Source organism: Phymastichus coffea, unplaced genomic scaffold (genome assembly GCF_024137745.1).
Source record: "Phymastichus coffea isolate CEN01 unplaced genomic scaffold, Cenicafe_Pcof_1.1 PCOF00069, whole genome shotgun sequence".
NCBI classification, from domain to species: Eukaryota; Metazoa; Arthropoda; class Insecta; order Hymenoptera; family Eulophidae; genus Phymastichus; species Phymastichus coffea.
In genome coordinates this window covers 967,751-993,148 of record NW_026706880.1, presented here as the reverse complement: position 1 = coordinate 993,148, position 25,398 = coordinate 967,751, and the positions used below count along the sequence as shown (strand labels likewise).

Below are 25,398 nucleotides of genomic sequence, written 5' to 3'. Positions count from 1 at the left end.
TAAAACCGTTAACATTTACCTTTTCTTTGGTTTTCTTTGGTGACATACAAAAACAAAATTATTTGAATATATTCGGTTTCCTTCCGCTCTGTGATTGGTTCAAATGGTATACTCGCCATGAAGAATGTACACAACGTAGTTTTCATGATACACGCGCAGTATTGCAAAAATGGCCGCGATGAGCGTAGCCATTTGCACCGGAGTTGCAATGCAACCACCAGAGACGATAGAGAAGCTCGTCTAAAAGAAATATACTTTTAAATACTCTTTCTGTAAATTTATTGCATTATGTACTGTTTCATGTAGTCTTTTTATACAGTACTGCTTTCAAGTTGAATTTTGTTCCTTGCGATTGTATTTAGAACATCGAGTTGTAATTTAGAAAAGGTAGAGCGGAGTTATACTTTAAAAGTTGCTTACATATCAAAAGTGTTTACAACGTACCGATACAATAGTAGTCGACTTTATTTCTCAGAATTATTTTTAATTAATATTCCAATTCACCAAGGTTTGCCAAAATGTCAGACGGCGAGGATGATTTCATGTGTGAAGAAGAAGAGGATTATGGTTTAGTAAGTTGACTCATAATACTTTGCTTTTACAATCGTATTGTCTGTCTGTGGTCGGTGTACAGGTTAGAAAATTGAATTGCAAAAATGAATCGCATCATGACTTTATCTCTTCCTGTGAAGATTGTTTACTGTTAAAATTTAATTTGAATTAGCTGTTACACAGAAATATATTTGTAGGAGTACTCGGAGGATTCAAATTCTGAACCAGACGTTGATTTAGAGAACCAATATTACAACAGTAAAGCTCTGAAAGAAGATGATCCCAAAGCAGCATTGCAGAGTTTTCAGAAAGTATTGGATTTGGAAGGTGGAGATAAAGGAGAATGGGGATTTAGAGCTCTTAAGCAGATGATAAAAATCAATTTTAAATTGGTATGTAGCAAAAGGAGATGATCAAATGAACTTTTTCCTTATAATCTAATTTACTTATAACAATTCTTTTATTAAACTTATTTCAATTCTTTTTATTACATTTATTTTATTGCAGTGATTTCTTACTTTACAATAATAATGTTGAATTGTTTAAAAATTGTGTATTTTTATTTCAGAATAATTACAAAGAAATGATGTCAAGGTACAAACAGTTGCTTACATATATTAAAAGTGCTGTGACAAGGAATCATTCGGAGAAGTCTATTAATTCTATTTTAGATTACATAAGTACATCCAAAAATGTAAGTATATACTACATTCAAAACTTTCTTATTTATTTTTACATAAATAAATTGAAAATTATTCTTTTTTCACAGATGGAATTATTACAAGATTTTTATGAAACTACGCTGGATGCTCTAAAAGATGCCAAAAATGATAGATTGTGGTTTAAAACGAATACAAAGTTAGGAAAATTGTATTTCGACAGGTCAGATTTTACCAAACTGGCAAAAATATTAAAACAGCTCCATCAGAGTTGTCAGGTAAGGCATAAAATCATTGTGGAAAGATTTTACAAAATATGTAAATTAAAATATTAATAAATAAAAATATTATTTTTCTAGACTGATGATGGTGAAGATGATTTAAAAAAAGGTACTCAACTTCTGGAGATTTATGCACTTGAAATTCAAATGTATACAGCTCAAAAAAACAATAAAAAGCTTAAAACACTGTATGAACAAAGTCTTCATATCAAAAGTGCAATTCCTCATCCTTTAATTATGGGTGTTATAAGAGGTAAACTGTTATTTTTGTTTTGAAATTTTCATTTCCTACTCATATCACAATTCTTAAGTGATTAAATATTCTATTATCATGTGACAGAATGTGGAGGAAAAATGCACTTGAGAGAAGGAGAATTTGAAAGAGCACATACTGACTTTTTTGAAGCATTTAAAAACTATGATGAATCTGGTTCTCCTCGTCGAACAACATGTTTAAAGTATTTAGTTCTTGCAAATATGTTAGTATTTTCAGTATTCATTTAAAGTAACTTCTTAGTTTATATTTGATTGATATAGATTGTATTTTATTTTTTAAGGTTAATGAAATCAGGAATTAATCCCTTTGATTCTCAAGAAGCAAAGCCTTATAAGAATGATCCTGAAATTTTAGCCATGACAAATTTGGTTGTTAGTTATCAGAATAATGATATTAATCAATTTGAACTTATATTGAAACAAAATAGAAACAACATTATGGACGACCCTTTTATTAGAGAACATATTGAAGATTTGCTTAGGAATATTAGGACTCAGGTGAGAATAGTATTCAAAATAAAATTAATATTAATTAAAATATAATGTAATTTTGAACCATGAAAATATCTTATTTCAGGTGCTTATTAAGTTGATAAAACCATATACAAGAATTCATATTCCATTTATTAGCAAAGAACTTAATATTGATGCATCGGAAGTGGAAAGTTTATTAGCATCTTGTATATTGGATAATACAATTCGGGGCAGAATAGATCAAGTAAGCTTAATTATATTTATTAGTATAGACAAATTTTAATGATTTTGTAATAAGATCATTTTCATTAATTTTACTTTAGGTCAATCAAGTCCTGGAATTAGATAGAAAATCAGTGTGTGCTGCTCGCTATAATGCTTTGGATAAGTGGACAACCCAGTTACAATCTTTGCACTTAGCTATTGTAAATAAAATGTCTTAAGATATGATCGCGAATGAAAAAATAAAATTATTTAAGTTTTACAATAAGTCGTGTTTGTAAGTACCGATACGTTAACATCTTTAATACATGGTTATAATAAAGCATACCATAATATTTTGCAATTGTAAAAGTTTTTTTTAATTTTACCTCGCTAATATTTATATAATACCTGTATGTATTTTTGCAAATGATTTTATAGGTTGTACCTGGAACCATTGGGTATAATAATAATAATATTTAAATTCGTAACTATAATTCATTTAGAAAATAAAAATATTAAGAAATCATGAAAAACACCATGTTAATTTTTTTCGCGCTTTGAAGTTGACGTTCATACATCGATAATTACAAAAAATTTTTTTTTCGTTAGTGATAATGAGAGAATGGTTAATGTCAAAGTCAATACACGTAAAACTCTACTTTTTGTAATTTGGTTTTGAAGAAACGTATTTTATTTCTTTCTATAAAAAGTTGTGTGTGACTGACAATAGTAAAAAGGAAAAAAGGAAAACAAATATGGCTTGGTTGTTTTCTACGAAGAAGCTCGAGAATATACATACTGCATTACCGAGTAAGTAAATGATATTTAAAATTTTATAAATTTAAATTTGATTCGCCATAATATTCTAACTAAAAATCATGTATTAGCCTCTGTTTCCTATCGTTAACCTAAAAAATAGGTTTTTAATACTCACAAAAAACCATTATTAATATTTGCTTATAATTTTTGAACTTTTAGACGTAAAGATATGTAAGTAACGTCTGTTTATTCTCATTCTCAATTGTTTGATCGTTGTAACATATTTTTCGATTTTAAATAAACTATATGTGTGTGTGTGTGTGTGTGTGTGTGTGTGTGTGTGTGTGTGTGTGTGTGCGTGCGCGCGCGTGTGTGTGTGTGTGTGTGTGTAACTCTTGCAGTGAAAGTTGTTCGTAAGCATTGTATAATTTAGTATTATCTAATCAAATCTGATGTCAAAAAAAACAAATACAAGCTGAATTTTTTTCAAATTTATGCAAGAAAAAGTTTTACATCTTGGTTTATTGTCAATTATTTTAAAGAACTTGGTTCCAACTTCCATTAGGTAATTTCAACAAAATAGTAAAATGCTTATAAATTACAATGATTTTCGTTTGTGATGATTGGTATTTATTTCATTTTAATAGCTATTATTTAATACTTAAGTAAATAATTGAAGAAATATGAAGATAAATTTATTCTCTCTATATTGCAGGCATTTTAGTGTTATTTTTTATTAAAAAGATTGGATAGAAATTTCATTATTTAAACATTTCAACTACTCGTGGAAAAAATTGCGATTAACCAAACACGCGGCCATTTGTCACGAAAGAACTACTATATATCCTAGAAAGAATATAAAGCTAATAAAATGTATACTTAGGAAGTAGCTGTCCTTTTAGATCAACAGCTCTATCAGTAATAGATTCAAACGCGCAAGCTTTCTCATTCGCGCAGCGACATGGACATAAAAGAAGCAAAGTATCGTACACGTATAAAATAGAAAAATAAAGAATGAAAGCAAAACAAGGTGGATTGCCACGAGCTGTAGGTAGGCAGAAACGCATGTGGCGCATATATAATATATTCGCAGGCAGAGAGAGAGAGAGAGAGAGAGACACGCGGGTAGGCTAATACGTAGCCCTTTTATTCCGTGCGTTCTCATCGTGTCTCTCCTTTTTTGCTGCTGCATTCTCTTTTGTTGGCTTGTCGCATAGTACGCATACGTCGGACACTTTTGTACGTATGTAAGCCTACAAGCAAAAGCTCACCTGTGACATGTGCGTATGTACATAATATAAAAACGCGCTGGTTGGCTTGGATTTGTATAGGTACGTATATTTCGAAGCAACAAGGAGATTCGGCTGGATGGTAAGCAACGAACTCGAGCTCATCGCTTTCTGATCCCCTGGCCACATTCTCTTCGGGTGCTTTCCTTTTTGATCCCACGGGATTAGAGCGAACCTCTGTCCGTGACCGTTTCATTACTCATCCTACCAGCGCATCACCATCCTCTCTCTCACGCTCTTCTTTCCCCGCATTTGCTCGCGTTACAAGCTCGCAAGCTCGCGAGCTTCTGGTTTTCATTTCGTTTGCAGTCTGCACTCGATCCCCCCCCCCTTTTATCTTTCCCTCTTTCCCTCTCTATCTCGCTCTGTTGCAGAGCCCATTTTCTTCGTTCTCATCCTGCGACAACGGCTGTCGCTGTTGCGGCTCTCCATGTTTATGTCTTTGCTCTACCTCTCTCTTTCCCTCGCAGTGCCTGTATTCTTCGTTCTACATTTCTTTACCTTCATGTCCTCTTGTAAATGCACGTTGCGCACTACTTGCGTTATGGGTATGCGCGAGTATCGCTTCGAGCCAGGCGAGCGTGGACTTGCTATTATAAATAATTTTTCAATGTATGCACGTCGCCGAGTTCTGTGTGTGCATCGTCTCTTGCGTTGTTGCTACTGTCATCGTACGGCTCGTTCGCGAGAAGATGAAAATGAGAGTCGAGCTTTTGCGCATTTACACTACCAGTGGATGTTCTAGAAAAATAGTCGTGAGTTGGGCAATTCTTCCGTCACGCTTGTTTATTTGTACTTGATTTGAATGGACTCGACGCGACGTGCCATTTTTTTAATGAAGACGGCAATGTTCCCTCTTTTACGAGCGCGGTTCACTCGTACGCTCATTTGTTCAAGTTTCAAATATGCATATGCATGGCGACTTTATTAAGTAATTTCATTTTGTTAGATAATATGCTGCTCTTCAGATAAAATTTAATTTGGGTCAAAGAACACAATTTTATCGATTCAATATATAAATTAAATTAAGTGATTACCCAATGTCCCGTCATTTGAAAATCAATCAATGAATCGATGAAAAGTGCATTTCTTTGTATTTTTAGAATGTCATATTTAATATCATTTATTTATCGTATTGAAATTGATGACGAAGCTACGCCAAGAGAATTACTTACTTTTGAAATTCGGTTGTTCATTTATATTCACTTTCTCAAAACACTATGTATACGGCAGCATACGAGCGTCGTTTGATAAAAAGCAAAATAATCGCTTGGTGCTTTTCATGTAGTAGTAAAGTAATTTTGATCGTAAACTAGACAAAGTGTCAACTGAAAGCCTCTGATTCATCAGCAGATTTACTTTTCACGTAAAAACAATGTCGTCGCACACGTCAACCTAATTCAATAGGTAGTTACCTACATTCGCAAATAACACAGGCATGGAAAATGCTGAGTATGTAGAGACGAGCAAGGCAAAGGAGAACAAGAAAAGAAACAAGGTAGATGTGCGTGGTATCGATGAAACAAATGCCGTCCGAAGGCGAAACGGTTTTGCATTAGGGTCGAATGGCTTACGCTTCCACGTATTGCATCTACGTACAGGATAGAGGAGAAGGATAACGACTTCAATGCCTTTACTAGCATTATAACTGTACACGTGTATATATATATATATGTGTGTGTGTGTATATATATATATGTACACACGTATGAAATGAAACGAGAAAGGGAGCGAAAGAATTGTCTCTGTTTCTGGCGCAGGTTCGCTATTACACCGACAACGTTGCCGCGCGTGCATCATTACCATTATTGCTGTATATTACATGCTTCGCACTGCGCTGCGCTTGCTTGCGCCTTCTATCTTATTGCGGTAGCTTTGCTCCCCCTGTACGTGGGGAGCTTGATGCAAGCTCGCATGCATATCCGTGCGGTGTTGGGCCAGATATTGACGTGTCTCCGATTATCTATATGCAAATGATTCTTCCTTGATCTTTCTAGATTTCGAAAAACAATTGTTTTCCTTACATTTAGTACACAGCTCGTTTCTCATAGACACGTCACTATGTTTGCAGCATTTTGGATGACATTGTAAACAAGTACTTTTATTAGTTCCACATCAAAGTATTTCCAACTTTTGGTAGTAAACGCCCTATAACTTTTAAGAGGCGAGCACAATGGAATGAACATTTAAAAATTTAATGTATTCTAGCTACACATCGAACGAAACTCTTGGGATAGCCAAGCAAAGTTGCGCTCTCTCGCGTTCAAAGATGCCCGCAACAACGCATGTAATCACCTCCTCTCTGACGGCTATCTATCTACGATCCCACCACTGAATTTCGATGTTGTTTGCTACAGTCTGGACTGCAGTATAAGGCGCGCGTAATCCTGGCCAAAGACGAACTACGCTGTGCTAGTACTTCATGCTGCTCTAACCCGGCAAAGGTATCCGATCGTGTTTAAGCCGAATGAACAAACTGGCGCCTCTGCATGCATAGCTGTGCTTTGATGCCATGGGCTAACGCGCTATACGCGTGCTCTGCGTCCCAACTTTATTGTGTTTACCCGCTGAAGAGAGAGAGAGAGAGAGAGAGAGAGAGAGAGAGAGAGGGAGAGAGAGGGAGAGAGAGAGGGAGAGAGAGAGAGAGACTTTGTGCAATATCGATGGCACCACTTTTTTCCAGTCACTTTGGATCTTTTTGAGTTAACTTCTGCTTTTTTAACGCAGGCTTTTTCCCTTGATCTACGAAATTCGCGTTAATTACTCACGATAATTTTGCTTTCCTAACATGCAATATTAATTTTTCAGAGCTCTAAATGATTATTGGTTTGAACGAAAACTATAATTTCATTGTCAGTGCACTACTGCACTATTATTATATTTGACTTAAAATTAGATACATAGTTCTTCAGTAATGTGCGTGCCGTGGTCAAATGAAGATTACTCGTGGCCTGATATGAATCATCAAATAAAAAAATTGATAAATTCGATATCTCAAACTGATTCGGTGACTAAATACTTTATACAGTTGGTTGATATTTATGGCTATTCGAGTGTTTACTTTTAGCTGCAGTGGAGCTGTGGTTACCTGTCAAGATCATAAAAAAAGAATACAACAAAAGCAAGAAAATTGTCAGCGTTTGGTATCCGTTTATCAAATACAAGTGAAAATTTGATATCGTATCTATAACGAACCGATCGATATAGTTTTTTAAAGCTACATAATAAATGATGCACTGGTTTCGGGTCAACAAACTCGGTGTATAGATGCACATCGCCGTTACTAACAGGTCGTACGTACGTCTGTCAAGCGCAAAACCGCAATTACGTCAATGCCACGTATCAAAAGTAAATTATGTGAACATGGTGCGGCAATGGCGGCATAATTCGCACTCGCGCAATCACTTGATAACGAGGGAGCGAATCAGTTCCGCAAGCTCGAAGATTGGGCACGCAACGTTGCTAGTAGTTAGATCCAGGGGTACAGGCGTGGGATATAGTAAAATTAACAATTATCGGCGCGAACACAGCGATCGACGATGCGTGGCCGTAGTCCAAGTCAATTACCGTCCGCTAATTAGATCCGATAAATTATGAATGATACTCGGCCCAGCAGCCCATATTTTATTCTGAAAGCTTGCGACAGCGCGGCCAAGCTGCAGCGGCGCGCGAGAGCATTCCCTCTTTCTGGGCTGCCCGTACACGCGCTCGCACTGGCTTGTATACGCGAGCAAACACAATCGACGCACGCGCTTACATTCCGTCCTGCACAATGCGGCTAGTACATAATAATTTCATGCCCGTATCGGACGAGTTTTAATTGACACAAGTCGCAAGTTTCGAGGCCAAAGGCTGCTGCGCTGCTCTACATTACACATAGGTGCATTCCCACCCTCCTGCGTTGCTGCGCTGCTATGCTGCTATGACGCTACGCTGCGTCATACCCAGTTAAAAGTTTGTCTCTCTGCAATACGTATACATACAGCGGCTAGCTGCGATTTGCTTTTATGATATTTATCGCTCGCTTCATTTTTTATTAGCGTTCGTGGTTCGTGTGACTGTCCCTACGTCCGCCTGTATCCTTTTTTTTCTCTCTTTCAATACAGGCCAAACGTAGGATGGAGCACTCAACGTACTTTCCACGTATCGTTAGAGTTTCGCGCTCTATTTTCTGCCTTTGCTTTCAATCTTTAGTTTTATTATTTATTTGCACTGGCCCCTCTTTCGCAATGTTTGATTGGTCTCTTTCCAATAGACTGGGTATTATTTGTACTGACCCCTCTTTCGCAATGTTTGTTTTATATCTTTGCACAAGACTGGGTATTAATTCCATTCATTCGTTTGATTACTCGGAAAATTTGCTGGTTTAAATGTATGATTGATTTAACGAATGAAAATTTTATCAATCTCTCGGAACAAGCTTCATCGGTGTGATGATTAAAGCCGCGAAAAGGTGTACTCTTTAACATTGAAATAAATCATGAAAACTCAGCGACCAAAGTATCTCTTTGGGTGATTGGCCTGGAGACCCGGTATAAGGAGAGAGGAGGCAAAAAGATCCAGGTGAAAGTTATCGAAGCGAAAGCTCGATAAAGTTTGGGGTAGGCAGTGCAGTTCGCTCGCCGTTCGGTTTGCTAGCTGAAAACACCTGGAGCCGCGGATAAAGCTACGTGTTGCAGCTCACGCTGAGGTCGGATACACACACAAATTCTGATTTACCTGCGATCGAGTACAGCCGCGCGACTCTATATAACGCCCGACCGAGACTCTCTCCTGCGGGCAACATCTGCTTCGAATTTTAATGAGTACGCCCCCTCTCCGTCTTATTCGCTGCTGCTGGTATAGCACCCGTAGCACAGAGAGGCTCAGAAGCTCGCTGCATATTTCATTAAGATCGGCTCTCTCTTACTCGCATCTTCTGGTATTAGCGCTCTGCCTAACTTCTCCTTTTTTCTTTTGGTGCTACCTAGATATGCTTCTCTTCTCATTCCTTTTCCTCTCTTTGGGTGCTGCTACTATAACTACTGCTACATCTACTACTACTACATCTACTATTACTACTACTCTATTATCGATTCCTTCGGACCACTGCTCCAGCCCCCTAGCCCCCGACGTTATCTTCGTCTGCCTCTCTCTCTCTCTCTCTCTCTCTCTCCCTCTCTCTCTCTCTTCTTCTCTCTTTGGTTGCGAGAAGTAAGAGGCTTGCGAGATATATATCCATGCGCGCAGACCACAAAATTATTTATTCAACAACCAAAGCTTACGTATATACACACATGGAGAACGAGAAAATTTAAAGCTCGCCTGTCGGAATGTATAAGCTAGATAGTTGTTCAACTTGCATATGATATACTTTAAATGTCTTACACTCGTCTCGTAATATTTTGAAAGTGACGCATTGCGAACTTCACGAGTGTATGTAAATCGGTTCCACTATTCGCCATATAGTCGAGTTTTCTACGTCAATTACCAGAAACACTGGGATATAGATTTTGCGGTACTAGTACGAGGCACGTAAACAAAAATAGAAGCAGCAGACGAAACAATAATCCACGAGGAGAGACTTACAGACCACTCGCTCTCTGCTCGCGACTAATACTTCGTAAAGCCATTGCCAGTTACGGATTGGTGTTCTTCTTAATTTTCCACGCTCGAAGCTTGTACACGCTATGGATTATGTCACAGCGAATCCACAATTTCGTTCTCTTTTTAAAATTCATCTGAAAGTAAACAATATTTAATTCAACCAATCCTTTTTACTGTAATTGAGAGATAATTATTATAGAAAAATGAAATCTTTCTGTTATCAATGTCAAAAAATATGCCAATTTTGTAGTCGACATGATTTCGTTTGATGAGTACCAGCGCATATCTTCACAGCGACTCAACCAATTTTATCTGGAAACTTTTGAGTCATTTGTGAGAAACTATACCAAACCGGCCGCTCCAGATTAACACCGAATGGTCAAAAAAACTGATGACCATCTTTGAAGTGCTACATGTTCTCCAAAATAACGATTACTGAAATGGACACACGTTAGCGTTAAGAATAATGGATACGCAAAACGATATCTTCTTTCAAACTCGATGATAAATTAACAGTAATGATTACGAATTTGAAGCCTAGTCTTGAAAATTTTGCTGAACATTGACACGGAAAGAAACTACACCGCTGTGCTATCGTCTATGAATAAATACCTATGTTGAAATTTGTTGGCATGATATAAAATCGAAGGTTCTTTGATGTAACGCGCATCGGATAGTTATTCGACGTAGCCTCATGTGTGCACGACTAGCGATATAGCTAGCTGCGTGCAGTTTCATTATAAACTATTATTATTATAAATATTATGCGATAAAAATTGAATAAGCGTATAAATGGCTCAAGCGCGACTGGCAGTTCTAATCAAATGATTATTAATTTGGACGAAAGAGGCTTTGGCGAGCGCAAGCTTTAAATTTCGCTAGCTGCGCACGCGAAGCATTCGACCTGGTTCTCTTTGAGCTTTGTTGGGGGGTGTGCTCGCGAGAAAGCAAGGGTAAATTACGATATTTGCTTCGATCCCCCTCTCTCGGTCGCGTGCGCGTGTGCGGTAGCGTACACGCGTACGAACGCACCAGAGGCCGGGTAATGAAATTTCCACGCGCTTGACGGCCGAGCAAGTTTCGCGAAAGAGCGGCTTCCGATACAACGCGAGAAATCCCAAGTATCCCTAGCACGGCGATGCAGTGTACAGTCTGAGCTTGCTTGCCATTGCCTGCACGCACACAGGCTTTCCCCTAATTGTTTGATTTCGATGACTTCTACTAGGCGCCGGCTAATTAGTTACGTTACGGCCGGCGCGCGAAAGCCTTCGACCTGAAAACCGCATTCTCCCGCAACGCAAACAAACACACATATACACGTACCGCGCAGGCGGCTTTTAACCTAATCGTCTGCAGCCGCGATCGTGGCTAACAAGGAATCGATCGCTTAATTTTCGAGTGGCTGCGCGCTCTACGTCAAGTGGCCACGCTAGCTTGCTTGCCAGCGAGCCGAGCTCTCGCGAGAGAGAAATTAATCCGTCGTTCGTGGTTTTGCGCGGGCGCCTCTCGATTCGCTTATCGCCTGGAAAACCTGCCGCGCCAATGTGTTTATTGCCGTTTCGTTTTCAGCAGCTACATCGAGGTTACGTAGTCGCCACCTACCTACCGTTAACACACTCTTTGCTACCGAGAAATACCAACTTTTATTTTATTTTACCTCGAACTTGAATAATGCTAAAGCGTGAGCTAACTTTTTTCATTTGGCCGATCTGAAGAACAAATTTTATTCGACTTGTGCTTCGCGCGCTTATTCGTGAAGCTTCTATTATAATTAGCGATGTAAAATAACTTTGAATGTTCAATCCATTACCAATCCATATCTTTGCCAAGATATTTATACATTTCGATGGTATTTCTCAACCATATCTAGGGTTGATTAGCACTAACAGGTTCTCGATCACTCAACTAGTACGCCGTCGATCCAATAACATGTTAATTGATCATAGTGCAGCATAATGAATCTGAATTCGACATGTGGTGTTATGAAGCATTGTGCATTGTACGTGGTGTCGGCTGGTAGCTGTAATTAGTGGTTTTCAAAATTACTTGCGTCCTTTGTTAATCAGTTCTAGCGAAAGCAAACTATAACGACAATAAATGTCTCAATATTTTCTTGCAGCGGTGGAGTAAATGCACACGTTATATTTTGCATATTTTAGTACACGACTTCTTTTCAATATTTAAATTTATTTTTTCAATGGCTTTGGCTAGACGTAAGAAACGTCTTACTACTCATGCTGAGAAATACTCTGAAAGCCACACATATACGTATGTAGGTGAGTTGGGCAGGAACTAGAAATTGAAAATTTGAGACTAAGGAAAACATGTGCCAACAGCGAATGGTGGGCAATAATCGAAATTCGTAATGAAAATCTATGAAAGGGCTATTCATACTTATTCTTTGTTTGATATTAACAAGTTGGCATTCGTGTATGCACGCACTTATAATAAGAATTCTGACGAGAAAAATGACTGCAAGATCGCATATCGTATAGTTTTGCCGTATGAAAGAATGCGCATTCGATTTTTGCCTACTAACATTGAAAATTAGTATGGCTCGCTGCTGTGACGTCAGATAAACGACGATCTTTGAAATAAACAGCCACGCTTACTCAACAATTTTGCATTCTTATCATTTCTTTAACCACTAATGCAAACTACAAGTGATTTGACAAACATACCAGATTATCGGTCTCTTTGCCAAAAGTACGTCTGTTAAAACAGACTTAACAAGTAAAAGAGAGAGATTTCAATGGATAAGGAGTTGGAGAGAAAGAAGAAAACTGCAGAAAGGTAGAAAAGAGAGTGAGAGCAGCACGTGAGCCAGTGAGGATGGTTGAACAGGGGAGGGGGATTGAAATACCGTTAATGCACTCTTCAAAACTAAAAGGCAGCGGTAGTTGCTGACGGTGGTGTAAGTAATAGATAGGTCGAGTAATTGCTTCACTTAACGAGAAACACGTTCGACCACCCCCGGCTGGCGGCGTTCGCTTGCGCGCGCCACTGGCGCATGGCGAAATATACTTCCAGTCTAGCCCAAGCTCTCTCTCTCTCTCTCTCTCTCTCTCTCTCTCTCTCTCTCTCTCTCTCTCTCTCTCTCTCTCTCTTCCCCGTGTATACTCTGCAGTTTGAGTGAGAGAACATTTGTGCTTCCATGTACGTGGCTATGTAACGATGTCCCTTTCACTGAATAATAACGGCCGCGTCATTTGTGATGTTTAAGTTTTGGACACCAAAACTTACACACTCGCGCACTGACGCACACACCCATATACGCGAGTCAATTATTTTTGTATCACTGAAAGCTTATGGTTTGAGAAAAAAAAACTTAATTACTTGGTCAATAATTATTTCTGAGGAGATAAATACTAACAGAGGGAAGGTTGAAAAGTGTCATCTTCTTTAAAGAATTGAAATAAAACTTCGTTAGTAATTTGCTTGAGTCATGGTATTATTAATAAATCAGATTTTTTATAGCTTACAATTAGTAGAGATATTTTCATGAAATTACGAAATTGAATCGCTTGAAACTATTGAATCAACTATTGTGTAAATAACAGCTGTATGTGGCGGAGGAGAAAAATTACTTATATCGCTTGGTTAATAGTTAATAGTGGAAACCATGCTATCAACTTCCTCTACTGCATAAAATGAAAGTGTTTAATGTGGTAAAAGAAATATTGGATGAATAATACGATTTTGCCCATACAAAATAATTTCAGTTCAGAGTTAATTGATGTGTTTATTCAAAATACTTTTCGAAAAAGCAGCAACTGTAAATAAAAGGAATTCCGTAGGTTCGTTAATTTTATTACATTGTTATTTAATTTTCCGCTTTTTACACTTTTACGTTATTATAAAAAAAACACAAAATAAAAAAAATATGACTCTTGACATACCGAGTTTCTTTCATCACTATGCTTCATTTGACTAAGCATAAAAAGTATTTCGTTTTGTTTCGACCATGTAAATTAAATGCAGAAATCATATTACAAATTTGTAAGTAATAAACGCTAATTCAATTACACAAATTTGCTTGCGTGTTTGCCTAAATAAAAAGGAAATGACGAAAGACTTGAAAAAATCTTAAGCTGAAAATACGATATAATATAAATATAAAAGAGAGAAACTGAGAGAAGCAGCCAGCTCTCGACTGACGAAGCGTCACCGCACGTGCATTTAATTTAAGTTGCTGAACCGTAATGCACGCGTTTCATCTACGAGGCTGCTCTGGCATTAACGAGAAAATAGCTCGTATTTTCCGGACATTAACTTTCAATAGATAACACAGTGGTCCTCGCATCAGTAGCAGCAGCAGCAGCGTTCCTTTGGTCACGCGCCGCTAATAGTCACACAAATAATCAGCCCCGAAAGATGCGCCCTTTTCCCCCGAGGTCCCTACACGAGACCATACGCCTATAGGCTGTCGTTGATTTTCGGCAAGTGAATCTTGGCACTTGTCGTGTGCCGTAGGAGGGGGGCCGTCAAAGAGCTCGAGCAGTAGAAGAAGGGGCAAAAGTGGGCGGGCGGGAGCTGCGCGCACGCAGAGTTCAGTTGGGGTGCTCTCTCTCTCTCTCTCTCTGTCCATAGTGTACGCGCTGCCGCTAGGTAGTAGTCGCGTCTCGACCGACGTGCGCGCGCGAGAGAGAAAGATAGCATCCTCCGCAAAGCTTGCTGCCGGAGCTTGCTATCGAAAATCCCACTCAGTCTGGCGCGTACGCTCAAACGGCCCGTATGCTACATCCTTCGGGCTGACTGTTTCTTATATGCCGCATCTGTTTATAATCTAACCTCGTTTTTCACGAGTATCTTTGGACCCGAAGAACGACACTCGGTTTTTCTTTTATGATACTTTCTTCTGTTTTCCGTTGCGCAAAGTGGAGATCAATTTTTCTTTAGATTTCGGCAATGACTTTCTCCAGTTTTTAAGCAAACATTGTTAGCATTGACGATGACAAGGCTGCGAGTAAATGCGCGTGTGACGATGAGATGAATAGTGAATGAGTGCGAGAACCGCGTATGGATGTATTTGAAACGCTGGTGACTTTGGTACCACACGACCAAGCTAATCGGCAAAGGAAGTTGTAACTTGGCTGGCAAGTACTGGCGGAAACGGTCTTGTAGTGCTACATCCGCTGCTGCTGCCGACTATTGCCGGCTTCCAGCTCACGGGACACTTCGTATTCGCCGGCAGGACTCTGACCTCCTCGCTCTCCAGCCCCAGATAACCGTATGTACAACCGCACTATCTGTACTTCATTTTTAAATCACTAGAGTCAGTTCGACGGTTCTGTATCAATATTCTATATTATTAGTGCAAATTTTATGAAATACTAATAATCCTTTTATGCTTTTGTGTTCAGTCTAAACATACCGAATATTGATTTCATTCCATGTATTTTTGAAATAAATTTACATTATTCATCGTGTGCATGAAAATGTTAGTTGGTTTTTTCAATAGATTATATTGATTATTACGTTTGCAGTAAAAGATTGATCGCGAACAAATGTTCGGTTCACTGATTAATTTTCGGCATGCATTTCCTTTTATTTCATGAAACTATTCAATCAATAACTAATAATCTTTGTATCTTGATGTTCTAACGGAAAACTAATTTTTACTTATTCATTATTATCGAAAGAATACTTCTTACGGTTATCGGATATTAGAACTAGTATTTGAGTTGTCGAGTCCATAGTTTTGAAAGTTCATAATAGTTTCCTTGTTATTTTTCGAAATAAATGCTGTCAAGATTTTATAATATATCGGACTTCAATTTAACATTCAATATCCCACATTAATTACAATCAATTCTGCACATTTTTAAAATTTCTAAAATAATTTTTGTCAAAGAATGGCCAAGTTTATTTTTAATTTGGCTCGAATATTTTTTTATTTTGAGATGCGAATCTATTATATAAAAACACTTTTTCCGGAGAAGTAACTTATATTGTAATCATACGTACAGCTGTAAATAGATTTCATTCTGGGATTATCCACTTTATTACCGAAATAGCAGTCATTTGTAAATTGAAAGACTTGTAAATATTAACCGAAAGGTGTGCATAAAGTAGATAAACGGTATTACTGTTCCATTAATCATTCCAATTTTCATGCGACTTTCATATAATCTCTCGCACTACTTCAACTCAATAAAAGAGACTCGGTTTTTTATTCATTTCAGCTTATAAAAAATGTAGATCGAACAGATTGATAAACTATTTGGTCCTACCGTAATCAAATTCACATGATTGTGAGAATATGTTTGATTTGAATAACGTTTATTGTATAATTGTTACATAAATGTAATTATTGTAAATGCTTCATGAGGTGGTTTATCTATAACGTTTCGATTGCCATTAAGATATCAAGTTAAACACCTCTAAAAACGAATTGAAGACAATTGGTCTCTAATTATTCATTAACGAGTCACAAAATTGTATTCTCCTTTACGGCATGCTAATTTTCTTTATTTAACTTTTTTTATAGATGTAGAATACTAAACAAATCAGTGCTAATCTTCATTAGAGGATCCAAACTCTTAGAAGATTATTTAACAATGAAATGAGTGTAGGCCACTATCTGTTTCAATAAAAGTCACTGGAACCAAAGATTTTCAATTTGGCCACGTGCAATTCCCAAATTGAAGTAGCTTTAGCAGCAGCGCGGGCCCCTGTTCGTCGGGTGTATTGTCCCGCGAAGCACACTTATCTCCGCTCATAAATAAGAGTACACGACGCAGTAAGTGTTAGACGCTCGCAATTTAAGGAAAGTCGGCTTTTGTGCCCACCGCAGTCTTATCATCTAGAGCGAAACTTATTTTGTGTATCCAAGCTACTCAGACTCATTCACCAACGAGGGCGGTGTCGTCGGCGCTGTCTCTTTCTTCTCGTAACTTTCCTCGTTAAGAAATCCCCTGAATAAAAGTAACTTTGGCTAGACGTGCTGGACCCGGCCATATCTCAATATAAAAGCTCCACGGACAGGTATCGATGTCTCGAACATTATATCCAGCTACTATCAAATATCTGCCAAGGCGTTTTTGACCTCACTAAATAGCGAGCGAAGATTCGTTTGTCATTTTGCCTCTTAAGACTATCTAATTAAAAGTTTTAGCGTCAAATAAAGAGGCGACGTTGTGAGTGACGGGACGCGACATTGATAAAACTTGGCACATGCTAGGTAGGCGGACGATACCAATCACAATCCAAACATAAATTTCACTAGAATAATGCTTCTACGCACACTACGTGCAAACCACGTGGTCCATGTTCTCGGCGCCGCGCGCAAAGACGGATAAATTGAAGGACGTGAACCAATTACGCCTCTCCAACTGAAACTCCGTCGTGGGATTTTCATAGCTTCGTAAGAGCCCCAAAATTACTCGTAATCCCGTACCTCCTTGAACACCTATTTGTATCGACTAGTAAAACTAAGATGATGGCACTAACATGATAGTTTGACTTTTTTCGCTTGCACTTACGACAGCATTTCATGTACGAGTCGTTTACGGGCAGATAACGACGGTGTAACTTTCGAAATTTCATCGGACGAAAGTTTCGAACACTCCGTAGCAGGAAATGAAAAAGAGCTTCCCTCAAGCTATGCGCCAGTAAATATTAAATTTGAATATTCGAATTTACGTTGGCCAGAAAAAGTTATAATTTTAAATAACTCAAGTAGATGTTTGCAACGTAAATCATAAGAAATTTACATTTTGATACATTTATTTCACTAGAAATTTTTTTTATTTTTCAATGAATGTTAGTCAAATACTGTTTCGATAAAAGATGAGTTTTTTACTTTCTATTTATTTTAAAAAGTAACTACATGTAATCGACAAGTATTGAGTTATCGATAACATTCTAGACATCGATAATAGCAAACGCTTGCATGTCAACGAGATTTGACTGAGTAGTAGAATCGACGGAGCATTGCAAATGCACAGTCTGTTGGAATGGGACTACTGGATAATGCAATTCTCTAGATGCAGGAAATATGTAATATTACGAGTTCTCCCAGGTCACCTCTATCCCAAATACATGAGCTCATTCCAAGGCATTTAGTTATACTATCGAAGCATTGCAGATATTGAACAAACTACTCTTTTTATATATAAATAAATATTTATGATTTAGTGTAAATGTTTGACAATATTTTGATCTGCAATCAGAATAAAATTGCAAAAGTATATCCGTTTTATTTCAGTCTTATTCTTTATTTTTCAATTACATAAAGAATAATATATGAATGAATAAATAAATGTCAAAAACATATTGGGTTATGTAATTTAAAAATAATATATTTTTAAATTAGATAGTTCAATAGGTTGATGCATTAGTCCGATAATTTTGTGAGGTCCTTGTTCAGGTCAAAGAACTCCAGAAATATTTTAAAGTATAAAAAACGTAGCAATTCCTTACCGTGATTTAAGAAAAAAGATAAATTTTGACCCAAAATACATTAATATGTATTGTCAACAGTCAAAATTATTCACCTAATTTTATCATAAACATGTTTTTCAGTAGAAATACTTACATTTTTTTTCTTCCAATGCAGTAATAATTGTCAAATATTTTTTCGAAATTGTCGGCTGAATTTGAATTTTGTTTAGTCTTACCACTTTTAAGGTGTAATTTTCTTTAACTATTGTGTTCAGTAGATTTTCTAGCGGTTTGATATTTTCTAGATTGTAAACGAAGATCGGAGGGGATTTGCTTTTCAACTTATTTGCTTTGTTGTTTTCTTCTTCACTATGATTTTCTTGATTTTTTTTATTTTCTTGAAATATTTTGTACCTGTTGCTTGCATTACTTAGCCAGTAATCTAATAATTGTGCTTGTCGTTTTTTGTTTTGAGTTTGGTTTTCTGGGCTGTTTCTTTGTCTTTTACCAGTTACGATTTTCTAGTTTTCGTTTTTTTTATTAGGAGTGCTCTTGTCATCTCCTGATTGAGAAGCCATTCCGCCGTTGTTTTTTTTTGTGAACTTTATTAAATAAAATTTTGAATTTAATTGTCACTTCACTAATTGGCTAATACTTTAGCTTTTCGAGTAAAAAGCAGCGTTGGCACGTCTGTACACCTCAGTGATCAAACGCTAAACGCGCAAATAAATTAACATAATTATTTCAATCATACTGTAAAACAAGGACATTATATTCATTGGAGAATACTGCTGTTTATTATATATGTATGTCTAATAGCAACAAGTAACAACATTTGCTTATTGTCTCAATACCTGAGATAGATTATAAATAAATTTGGAGTAAAAAAAAACAAAAAACTTACATTTGTGCCTTGAAACACGTCATTACTATTATAATACTTCAAGGTAATAATAGGGATAAAATTACTAGTAAAAATATTACTCTCCGTAAAAGCCATAAATAAAAGTATGTCTTGTATACCGAATTTTTTAATGAAATTTGCAAAGTATTTTTGAGTCTGAATTTTACGATTATAATGGAAAGTGTTTATTACAATAAGATGAGGCGGCATAGATTTTCGAACTGGTCGTTCGCAAGTACGCTTGTGGTACGTATGATATTGGATAGCCTACCTTTATTATTTTATCCCAATATAAATATGGCTTACTGCAGTGTTGCCGTTACAAATTCTGTAACTGATATTCGTTAATTTATTTTAACAGGTGATACTTTGTAAAAACATATGCATAATTACAAATATTGATATGGCTAAACATGCATTAAAAAATCAAATATCCCATTTCTGAATCCTAAACGAAAGGTTACCGTATGTCAAATTGGCGCATTTAATTAAAATCGCATTTGTAGTACAACTGGTGCGAATGTTAAATAAAATCTTTGGACTGCAAATTGTTTGCGTTCTCGCGTATGCACATGCGAGGGAGTGAAGAAAATGTACAGCACTTCTCGATGAAAGCTCGTATCGTTGAAAGCTTTCATTGAGCATTCATTAAAATCAATTTGATTAAACAATCAAACACAACAGTGACGATTTTTCATGCTGGATATATCTGTTTTGACTCGCCAACTGTGCCACACATTCGTTAGTGATATAGTGATATAAGTTATATTAAAACTCGATGAGAGAGAGAGTGAGAGAGAGAAAGATACCGAGCGAAAATAAAATACACCGCAGGCGCTTTTTGAAATCAAATCCGTTTTATGCTCCGTTTAATCAAGGATGGCAGTAGTTTTTGATTTAAAGAACGCGCCAATTTGTAAATCGCCTCATAAATTTCGCGCGCGCGTTCTGCTTTCTATCTTCATTTTTCTATATTTGTTGAACTCTTTGCTATAGTTTGTTTCGCCCAGCTTGAAAGGAAAAACAGGCAAAAGTCAGATGAATTCCACCGCAGGCAATTTGTCCGATTGCGTTAAAACAGCGTTCGGAATCGAAGCTGCGATCTACGCGAAACAGCAAAAAAGCTAGGGAGAGAGAGAGAGAGAGAGAGAGAGAGAGAGAGAGAGCGAGATCGAGTGAGAACCGAAGCGTACGTGTAGTTCTCTCACTCTCTCTGGATGACTAGTAGTAATTGTTATGGGTTGCTCGCGCTTTGGGGAAAAGGGGAAGTGAGGGGGTCAGTTTTGTAATCCCGGAAGTTGGCTCGGCGCCTATTAATTGGCCCGTGGAGAGGGAGAGAGAGAGAGAGAGAGAGAGAGAGAGAGAGAGAGAGAGAGAGAGAGAGAGAGAGGCAGACAGTCAGAGAGGGAGGGAGGGAAGGAGGGTGGAAGAAGGACGCATACACACATACCAAACACTCGTGCATATGTGCATGCCCTGACGGCCCGCCGTCGCCACTGGTCGTCGTGTCGTTGTTGTTTCGCACCGCTATCGTCCCGTTTCTCACTGAACGCCCAAACGCGCCAGTGAGCTTTTTTATACGCCGTTGCTTTGCTAGTACTTGTGCGTTTTTGAAACGGACAAAATATGAGTGTCGACACTTTTGCTGAGCGATAAAGTACAATTGAAAAAAAAATAGACTGGCTCAAGATACGCCAATGACATATGCATGTGTGCGCTTCTGTGTTATATTTTATAATTCAAATATTGTAAATGAAAGTTTGATGACAATGAAAATGTACTTTGTATGAAATAGATGTAAGTAGAATGAATTTAATATGGTCAGACATAACTTTCAAGTTCATTAATGAATCTTTCTAAATCTAACTACTTTATTTCTATTTTATTAGAAAAGGAATAAATGATAAAAAATAAGTTAGTATATCAATTTTTTGTTTATCGAATTCTTTAAATTTTCAATAAAAAAAGTTTTGTAACAAAGCTGCCTTTATGCCATTTTGAAAAACTTCCAAGTACAAACTCAAGTATTAGAAATTTCTAAAGAAGTCTCAATGAAATTTTTTTCTAAGAGAATAGTATAAACAAAGAAGATTGTTTCATATTCAATGAAAAAAGTCCAATAGCAAAATATAGAGCAGGACTAGATGCTTTCACAACATAGAAAAATGTTATAGCGATCTTAACTATTGTTTACAGTATCCATAGAATGTGAAAAAAATCGACGAGAAATTATCAAATGAATGAAGTCTACTTTGACGTAGTTACAGTTCATCAGAGAGAGAGAGAGAGAGAGAGAGAGAGAGAGAGAGAGAGAGAGAGAGAGAGAGAGAGAGAGAGAGAGAGAGAGACAAAGAGGCAGAGAGAGAGAGACGGACGGGACCCGGTAAAATGAAATGAAAACTGGAGCCGAGGATTATGCGAAGGGAAAGTATAATGAATAGAAACGAATGTCACTCACAGAGGTGGACTAACTGTCTGTAACTTGATTATACTTTCGTCAGACTGGACCTTTCTCTTCGTTCTCTCTTCCGTTTTATCTCCTGAGAGAGAATTAAAACCGTAAGAGGGATAGAGCATACAGTCTTTGAATTACTCGCCAAAAGCCCTTTTGGTTACCTGCACTTGCCAGTTATATTTTCACTACGCATATGTAATACACGTCATCTACGCTAGTGTAGAGAACGAAAAGTTTGTGTAACGTACAAGAACCCCAAATTATTAAATTACTCGAAAAACCTACGATTCAAACGAAAAATTAAATCTAATTTAGCCAACGTAGTTTTGATGTTAGAGTGTTTTCCGCGCGAGATAAAGTTATGGCTACGCAAGAAGAGAAACCGCACTACGAGGATTATGAATCTTAATCTGATTCATGCGTGACATATCTCCGACTCTTCCCTTTTTTCTCTCTGCTAAATAGCAAGAGCTTGCAAGCTCGCACACTTAGCCGTAAGGTAGTTGGCTAGCAAAGTTGACTTTGACAATTAAAACTCCATTTTCGACATGCATTATGTGTAAATACAAGACTCACACAGAATTGCTATGGATAAATAACGTAGACCCTCCGCGGAGAGAGACTTTTGCATGTATCTTATAAAAGCAAAAACTCTCGTCTGACCGGAAGAGAAAAGCAAAAGGTGAAATTTATTTATTAAAGTTCTTTAGTTTTTTAGCTCAGTTGCGCTGGTGCAGCTATGCTACTTGCATAGCGAGTAGTCTCCGCAGAATTACTGCGTATATGCTCAAAGTTTCAGGCAAGAAAAATAAAAGATAGCTAAAGAGTCTTAACAAAGTTAAGTCCCATTTGTAAAGCTACTGCGTTATTCTTCACAATGGAAGTCCAGGGAATATATCAAAAGTCATATAACGCTGATTTTGTTCATTTAATTAATAAATTTGCATACTTGAGTCATTTCTTATAGTACAGTTGAATAACTTTAATAAATCTATTTCTAAAATAACGTGATATTCTTGTTTTACTTTCAGGTTCTTGAACGTACCAACACTTCCAGAATGGCGGAGCGACACGGACGGAGTCGTTATCTGACCCTCAGCATTTTACACATAGTCACCATAATGTGTCAAGGTAAATTTCTCAAATACTTTTAGTAATTTCTGAAAGCTGAAAAATGAATAAATATTAAAGTTATCTGTCCTCTGTATGAAATCCGCATCTTGTTAAGAAAAATTCTTCTTAAACTACTGTAAAAATGTTTTCGACACATTTCACGGTAATTTATTTGTTGACGCTTTCTGCGACGTTTGAAACATCAGAGCGTGACAAATGCAGTGTGTAAATCTTGGAGGAAGCAGTAGTATCGCTTTCCATCCAACCGATTGAAGTATACTCGAAATAGTATACTCGAAGTCAAGAATTATGCTGTGGTAATTGTGTGTAAGCTTTTAACTGCAACCTAAAAAAAGAGCCCAACGACAAGCTCTCAACGCGCAAATCCTCCAGCGTAGAAATCCGTATAGCTGGAGTAAATGACACGGACGACAGAGTGCCATGCAATTTAGAGAGAAATATATTTTACAAAGGTACTTCAGCATCTCTATGCATGTATACTTGGGACGGGTACTGAATTTCAATTTCAAATTTTCAAAAACGTATGTTCCGAGAGCCAGACACTTAAATGTGTTTCATCGTAACCGATAAAAGAAAATAGCCACTTGTAGAGGCAGTTTGAGAGGGACTGTTTTGGTAGTAGTTAAAGTCGTGATTTGACGCGGCTTGATGGGAATGGGCTTGGATTAGCTTAGAACCTAGGCAGCAACAGCGCACTTTGGCATGCCACTTTCTCTCACTCTCTCGTCATGAAGCAACGGCAGTTTCAAAGCCAACGTTGACGAGGTAATTTAAATATATATTAATATAACAGGTGTAACATTACGGCCGCGGCGTGTCCTCAGCGGTATTAATCCCTAGCTGTACGGGCGGCATAGTACGAGAGAAAGAGAGAGTATAGAGCGAAGCGCACGTGCCACGACTTCGGCCGAGGCGCTGGGTTACGCGTACAACCAATCAACGTGCGCGGCTATGCATACGAACGAGCTCAACGTCTCTCTCTCTCTCTCTCTCTCTCTCTCTCTCTCTCTCTCTCTCTCTCTCTTGCAACATGTATATACACACTCAGCCTCACCTCTTCTTGTATAACCCATTTCGAATAAATTCAAATCTCACGTCATACGTTCTCTCGTGTATGCATGCACTGCGCGGCACTCCGTTACATGCGAGAGGAGTCTCTCTTACCCCGAGACAGCGAGACGGTGTACGCGTATAACTGCGCGAGTGTGTGTGTACACTTTGAGGTCGCGAGGGAGTTTACGTTGCACACGCGTCTTCTTCGTACGTGAAAAGTCATCTGTCACTGGCAGTTTGCGCATGGAATTTCTAGCCTCCACCTTTTTTACTATCTCGAAAATTTTCGCTTTCTGCTGCATGCCAAGTTTGTAAAAGAATTTGTATTGCTTGGGTAAAATTATAAGAGGTATAAAATTTTCGATTTGTTTTATTGACACGTAAATTTTTGAATTTTGCATTTTCATAGGATATTTTTTATTGCATGAATATTTATAGACCAGGTACTACCAGAGATTTTTTTCTTTTACATTTTATGATACCACAAAGGTGTACACTGACAAATATTAAATAGCGAAACGCTACTAGAATACTGTACAAATATTGTATTTTGTTTTCAAAAGCATATGATTATTTCAAGATTGAATATTGTGATTCGGAATTATGCGGTGTTCGTAGTATTATTGTAATAAATATTTCAACAATGTAAAAAGAGTCATGCAATTATAGTATTTGTAAATGATGAATTTGATAAATTCAAAATCCATTAGTTTATTTTCAACGATGCTATGGTCAAATTTATTCATGGCGACTGTGATTTTAAATATAGACAATTCGAAACGTACGATCAGTTTATTTTCTTTTGAGGAATTCAGTTAATGTCTGCTACATTAAAAATCATTAGAAAATTGAAAAGAAATAAAAGAAATAAGGTGCCCCGACTCTTTTTATTTCTTAACATCTTTCTGTCGGCCATACTTTAAAAATATTTTCTATGCCAGCGACTTATCCTTCTTAATCGAGCAATAGCTTGTAGAAAAGTATTGTTATTCGTTCCAGCTCGCAGTCCGTCGCGTCGCGCATCTGTCTGGTTGTTTCTCGTAGCAGCAGCAGCAGCAGCAACAGGAGCAGCAACAGCAAGCTGTAACACAGAGGAGGGGGTTGCGCAGCTCTCTGGAGCGTCGGCAGCGGCGTTTCTCGCAATAATGTCAGTTTATTAGGCAATTTCGCGACGTCGAGCGTGAAACTAGGTGTGCGTTGTGTAGGACGCTTTGAGAGCGAACGAGCTGTGAAACATGCGCGCAGCGCGAGCGCTCGCCCTGCCAGCAGCGTCTGCTGCCGCCTCTTTCGCCCACTAATGCCTCTCGTTCTCTCTCTTGCTCTTTTCCTACTGCTGCTGTCGCAGAATACAACAGCCGGCATATTGCTACTGATGTCAAAACAGATG

At 37.6% G+C, this 25,398-nt stretch overlaps 2 protein-coding genes across 6 annotated transcripts in view; both read left to right on the top strand.

The window, feature by feature from the left end:
- The first annotated feature begins 178 nt into the window (after positions 1–178).
- On the top strand, positions 179–2,801 carry LOC131667648 (COP9 signalosome complex subunit 2). Of its 3 annotated transcripts, none has more exons than XM_058941212.1 (9): positions 179–387; positions 509–572; positions 750–944; positions 1,121–1,489; positions 1,571–1,745; positions 1,833–1,971; positions 2,050–2,266; positions 2,346–2,486; positions 2,566–2,801. In XM_058941212.1, the coding sequence occupies exons 2-9, from the start codon at positions 519–521 to the stop codon at positions 2,683–2,685; spliced, it is 1,410 nt and encodes a 469-aa protein (XP_058797195.1). In that variant the 5' UTR covers positions 179–387; positions 509–518; the 3' UTR covers positions 2,686–2,801. The 3 variants fall into 3 exon arrangements, with proteins under 3 accessions (XP_058797195.1, XP_058797196.1, XP_058797194.1); XM_058941213.1 differs by having other exon boundaries at positions 179–572; positions 1,121–1,246; positions 1,322–1,489; XM_058941211.1 differs by having other exon boundaries at positions 179–572.
- A 12,041-nt stretch (positions 2,802–14,842) lies between these two features.
- Positions 14,843–25,398, top strand: part of LOC131667651 (lachesin-like) — a 136,282-nt gene continuing 125,726 nt past the window's right edge. For all 3 annotated transcript variants that reach the window (XM_058941220.1, XM_058941219.1, XM_058941218.1), the window contains exons 1-2: positions 14,843–15,310; positions 22,856–22,955. In XM_058941220.1, coding sequence (XP_058797203.1) covers positions 22,883–22,955 — 73 coding nt within the window. In that variant the 5' untranslated portion in view covers positions 14,843–15,310; positions 22,856–22,882. The remainder of the gene's footprint in view (positions 15,311–22,855; positions 22,956–25,398) is intronic.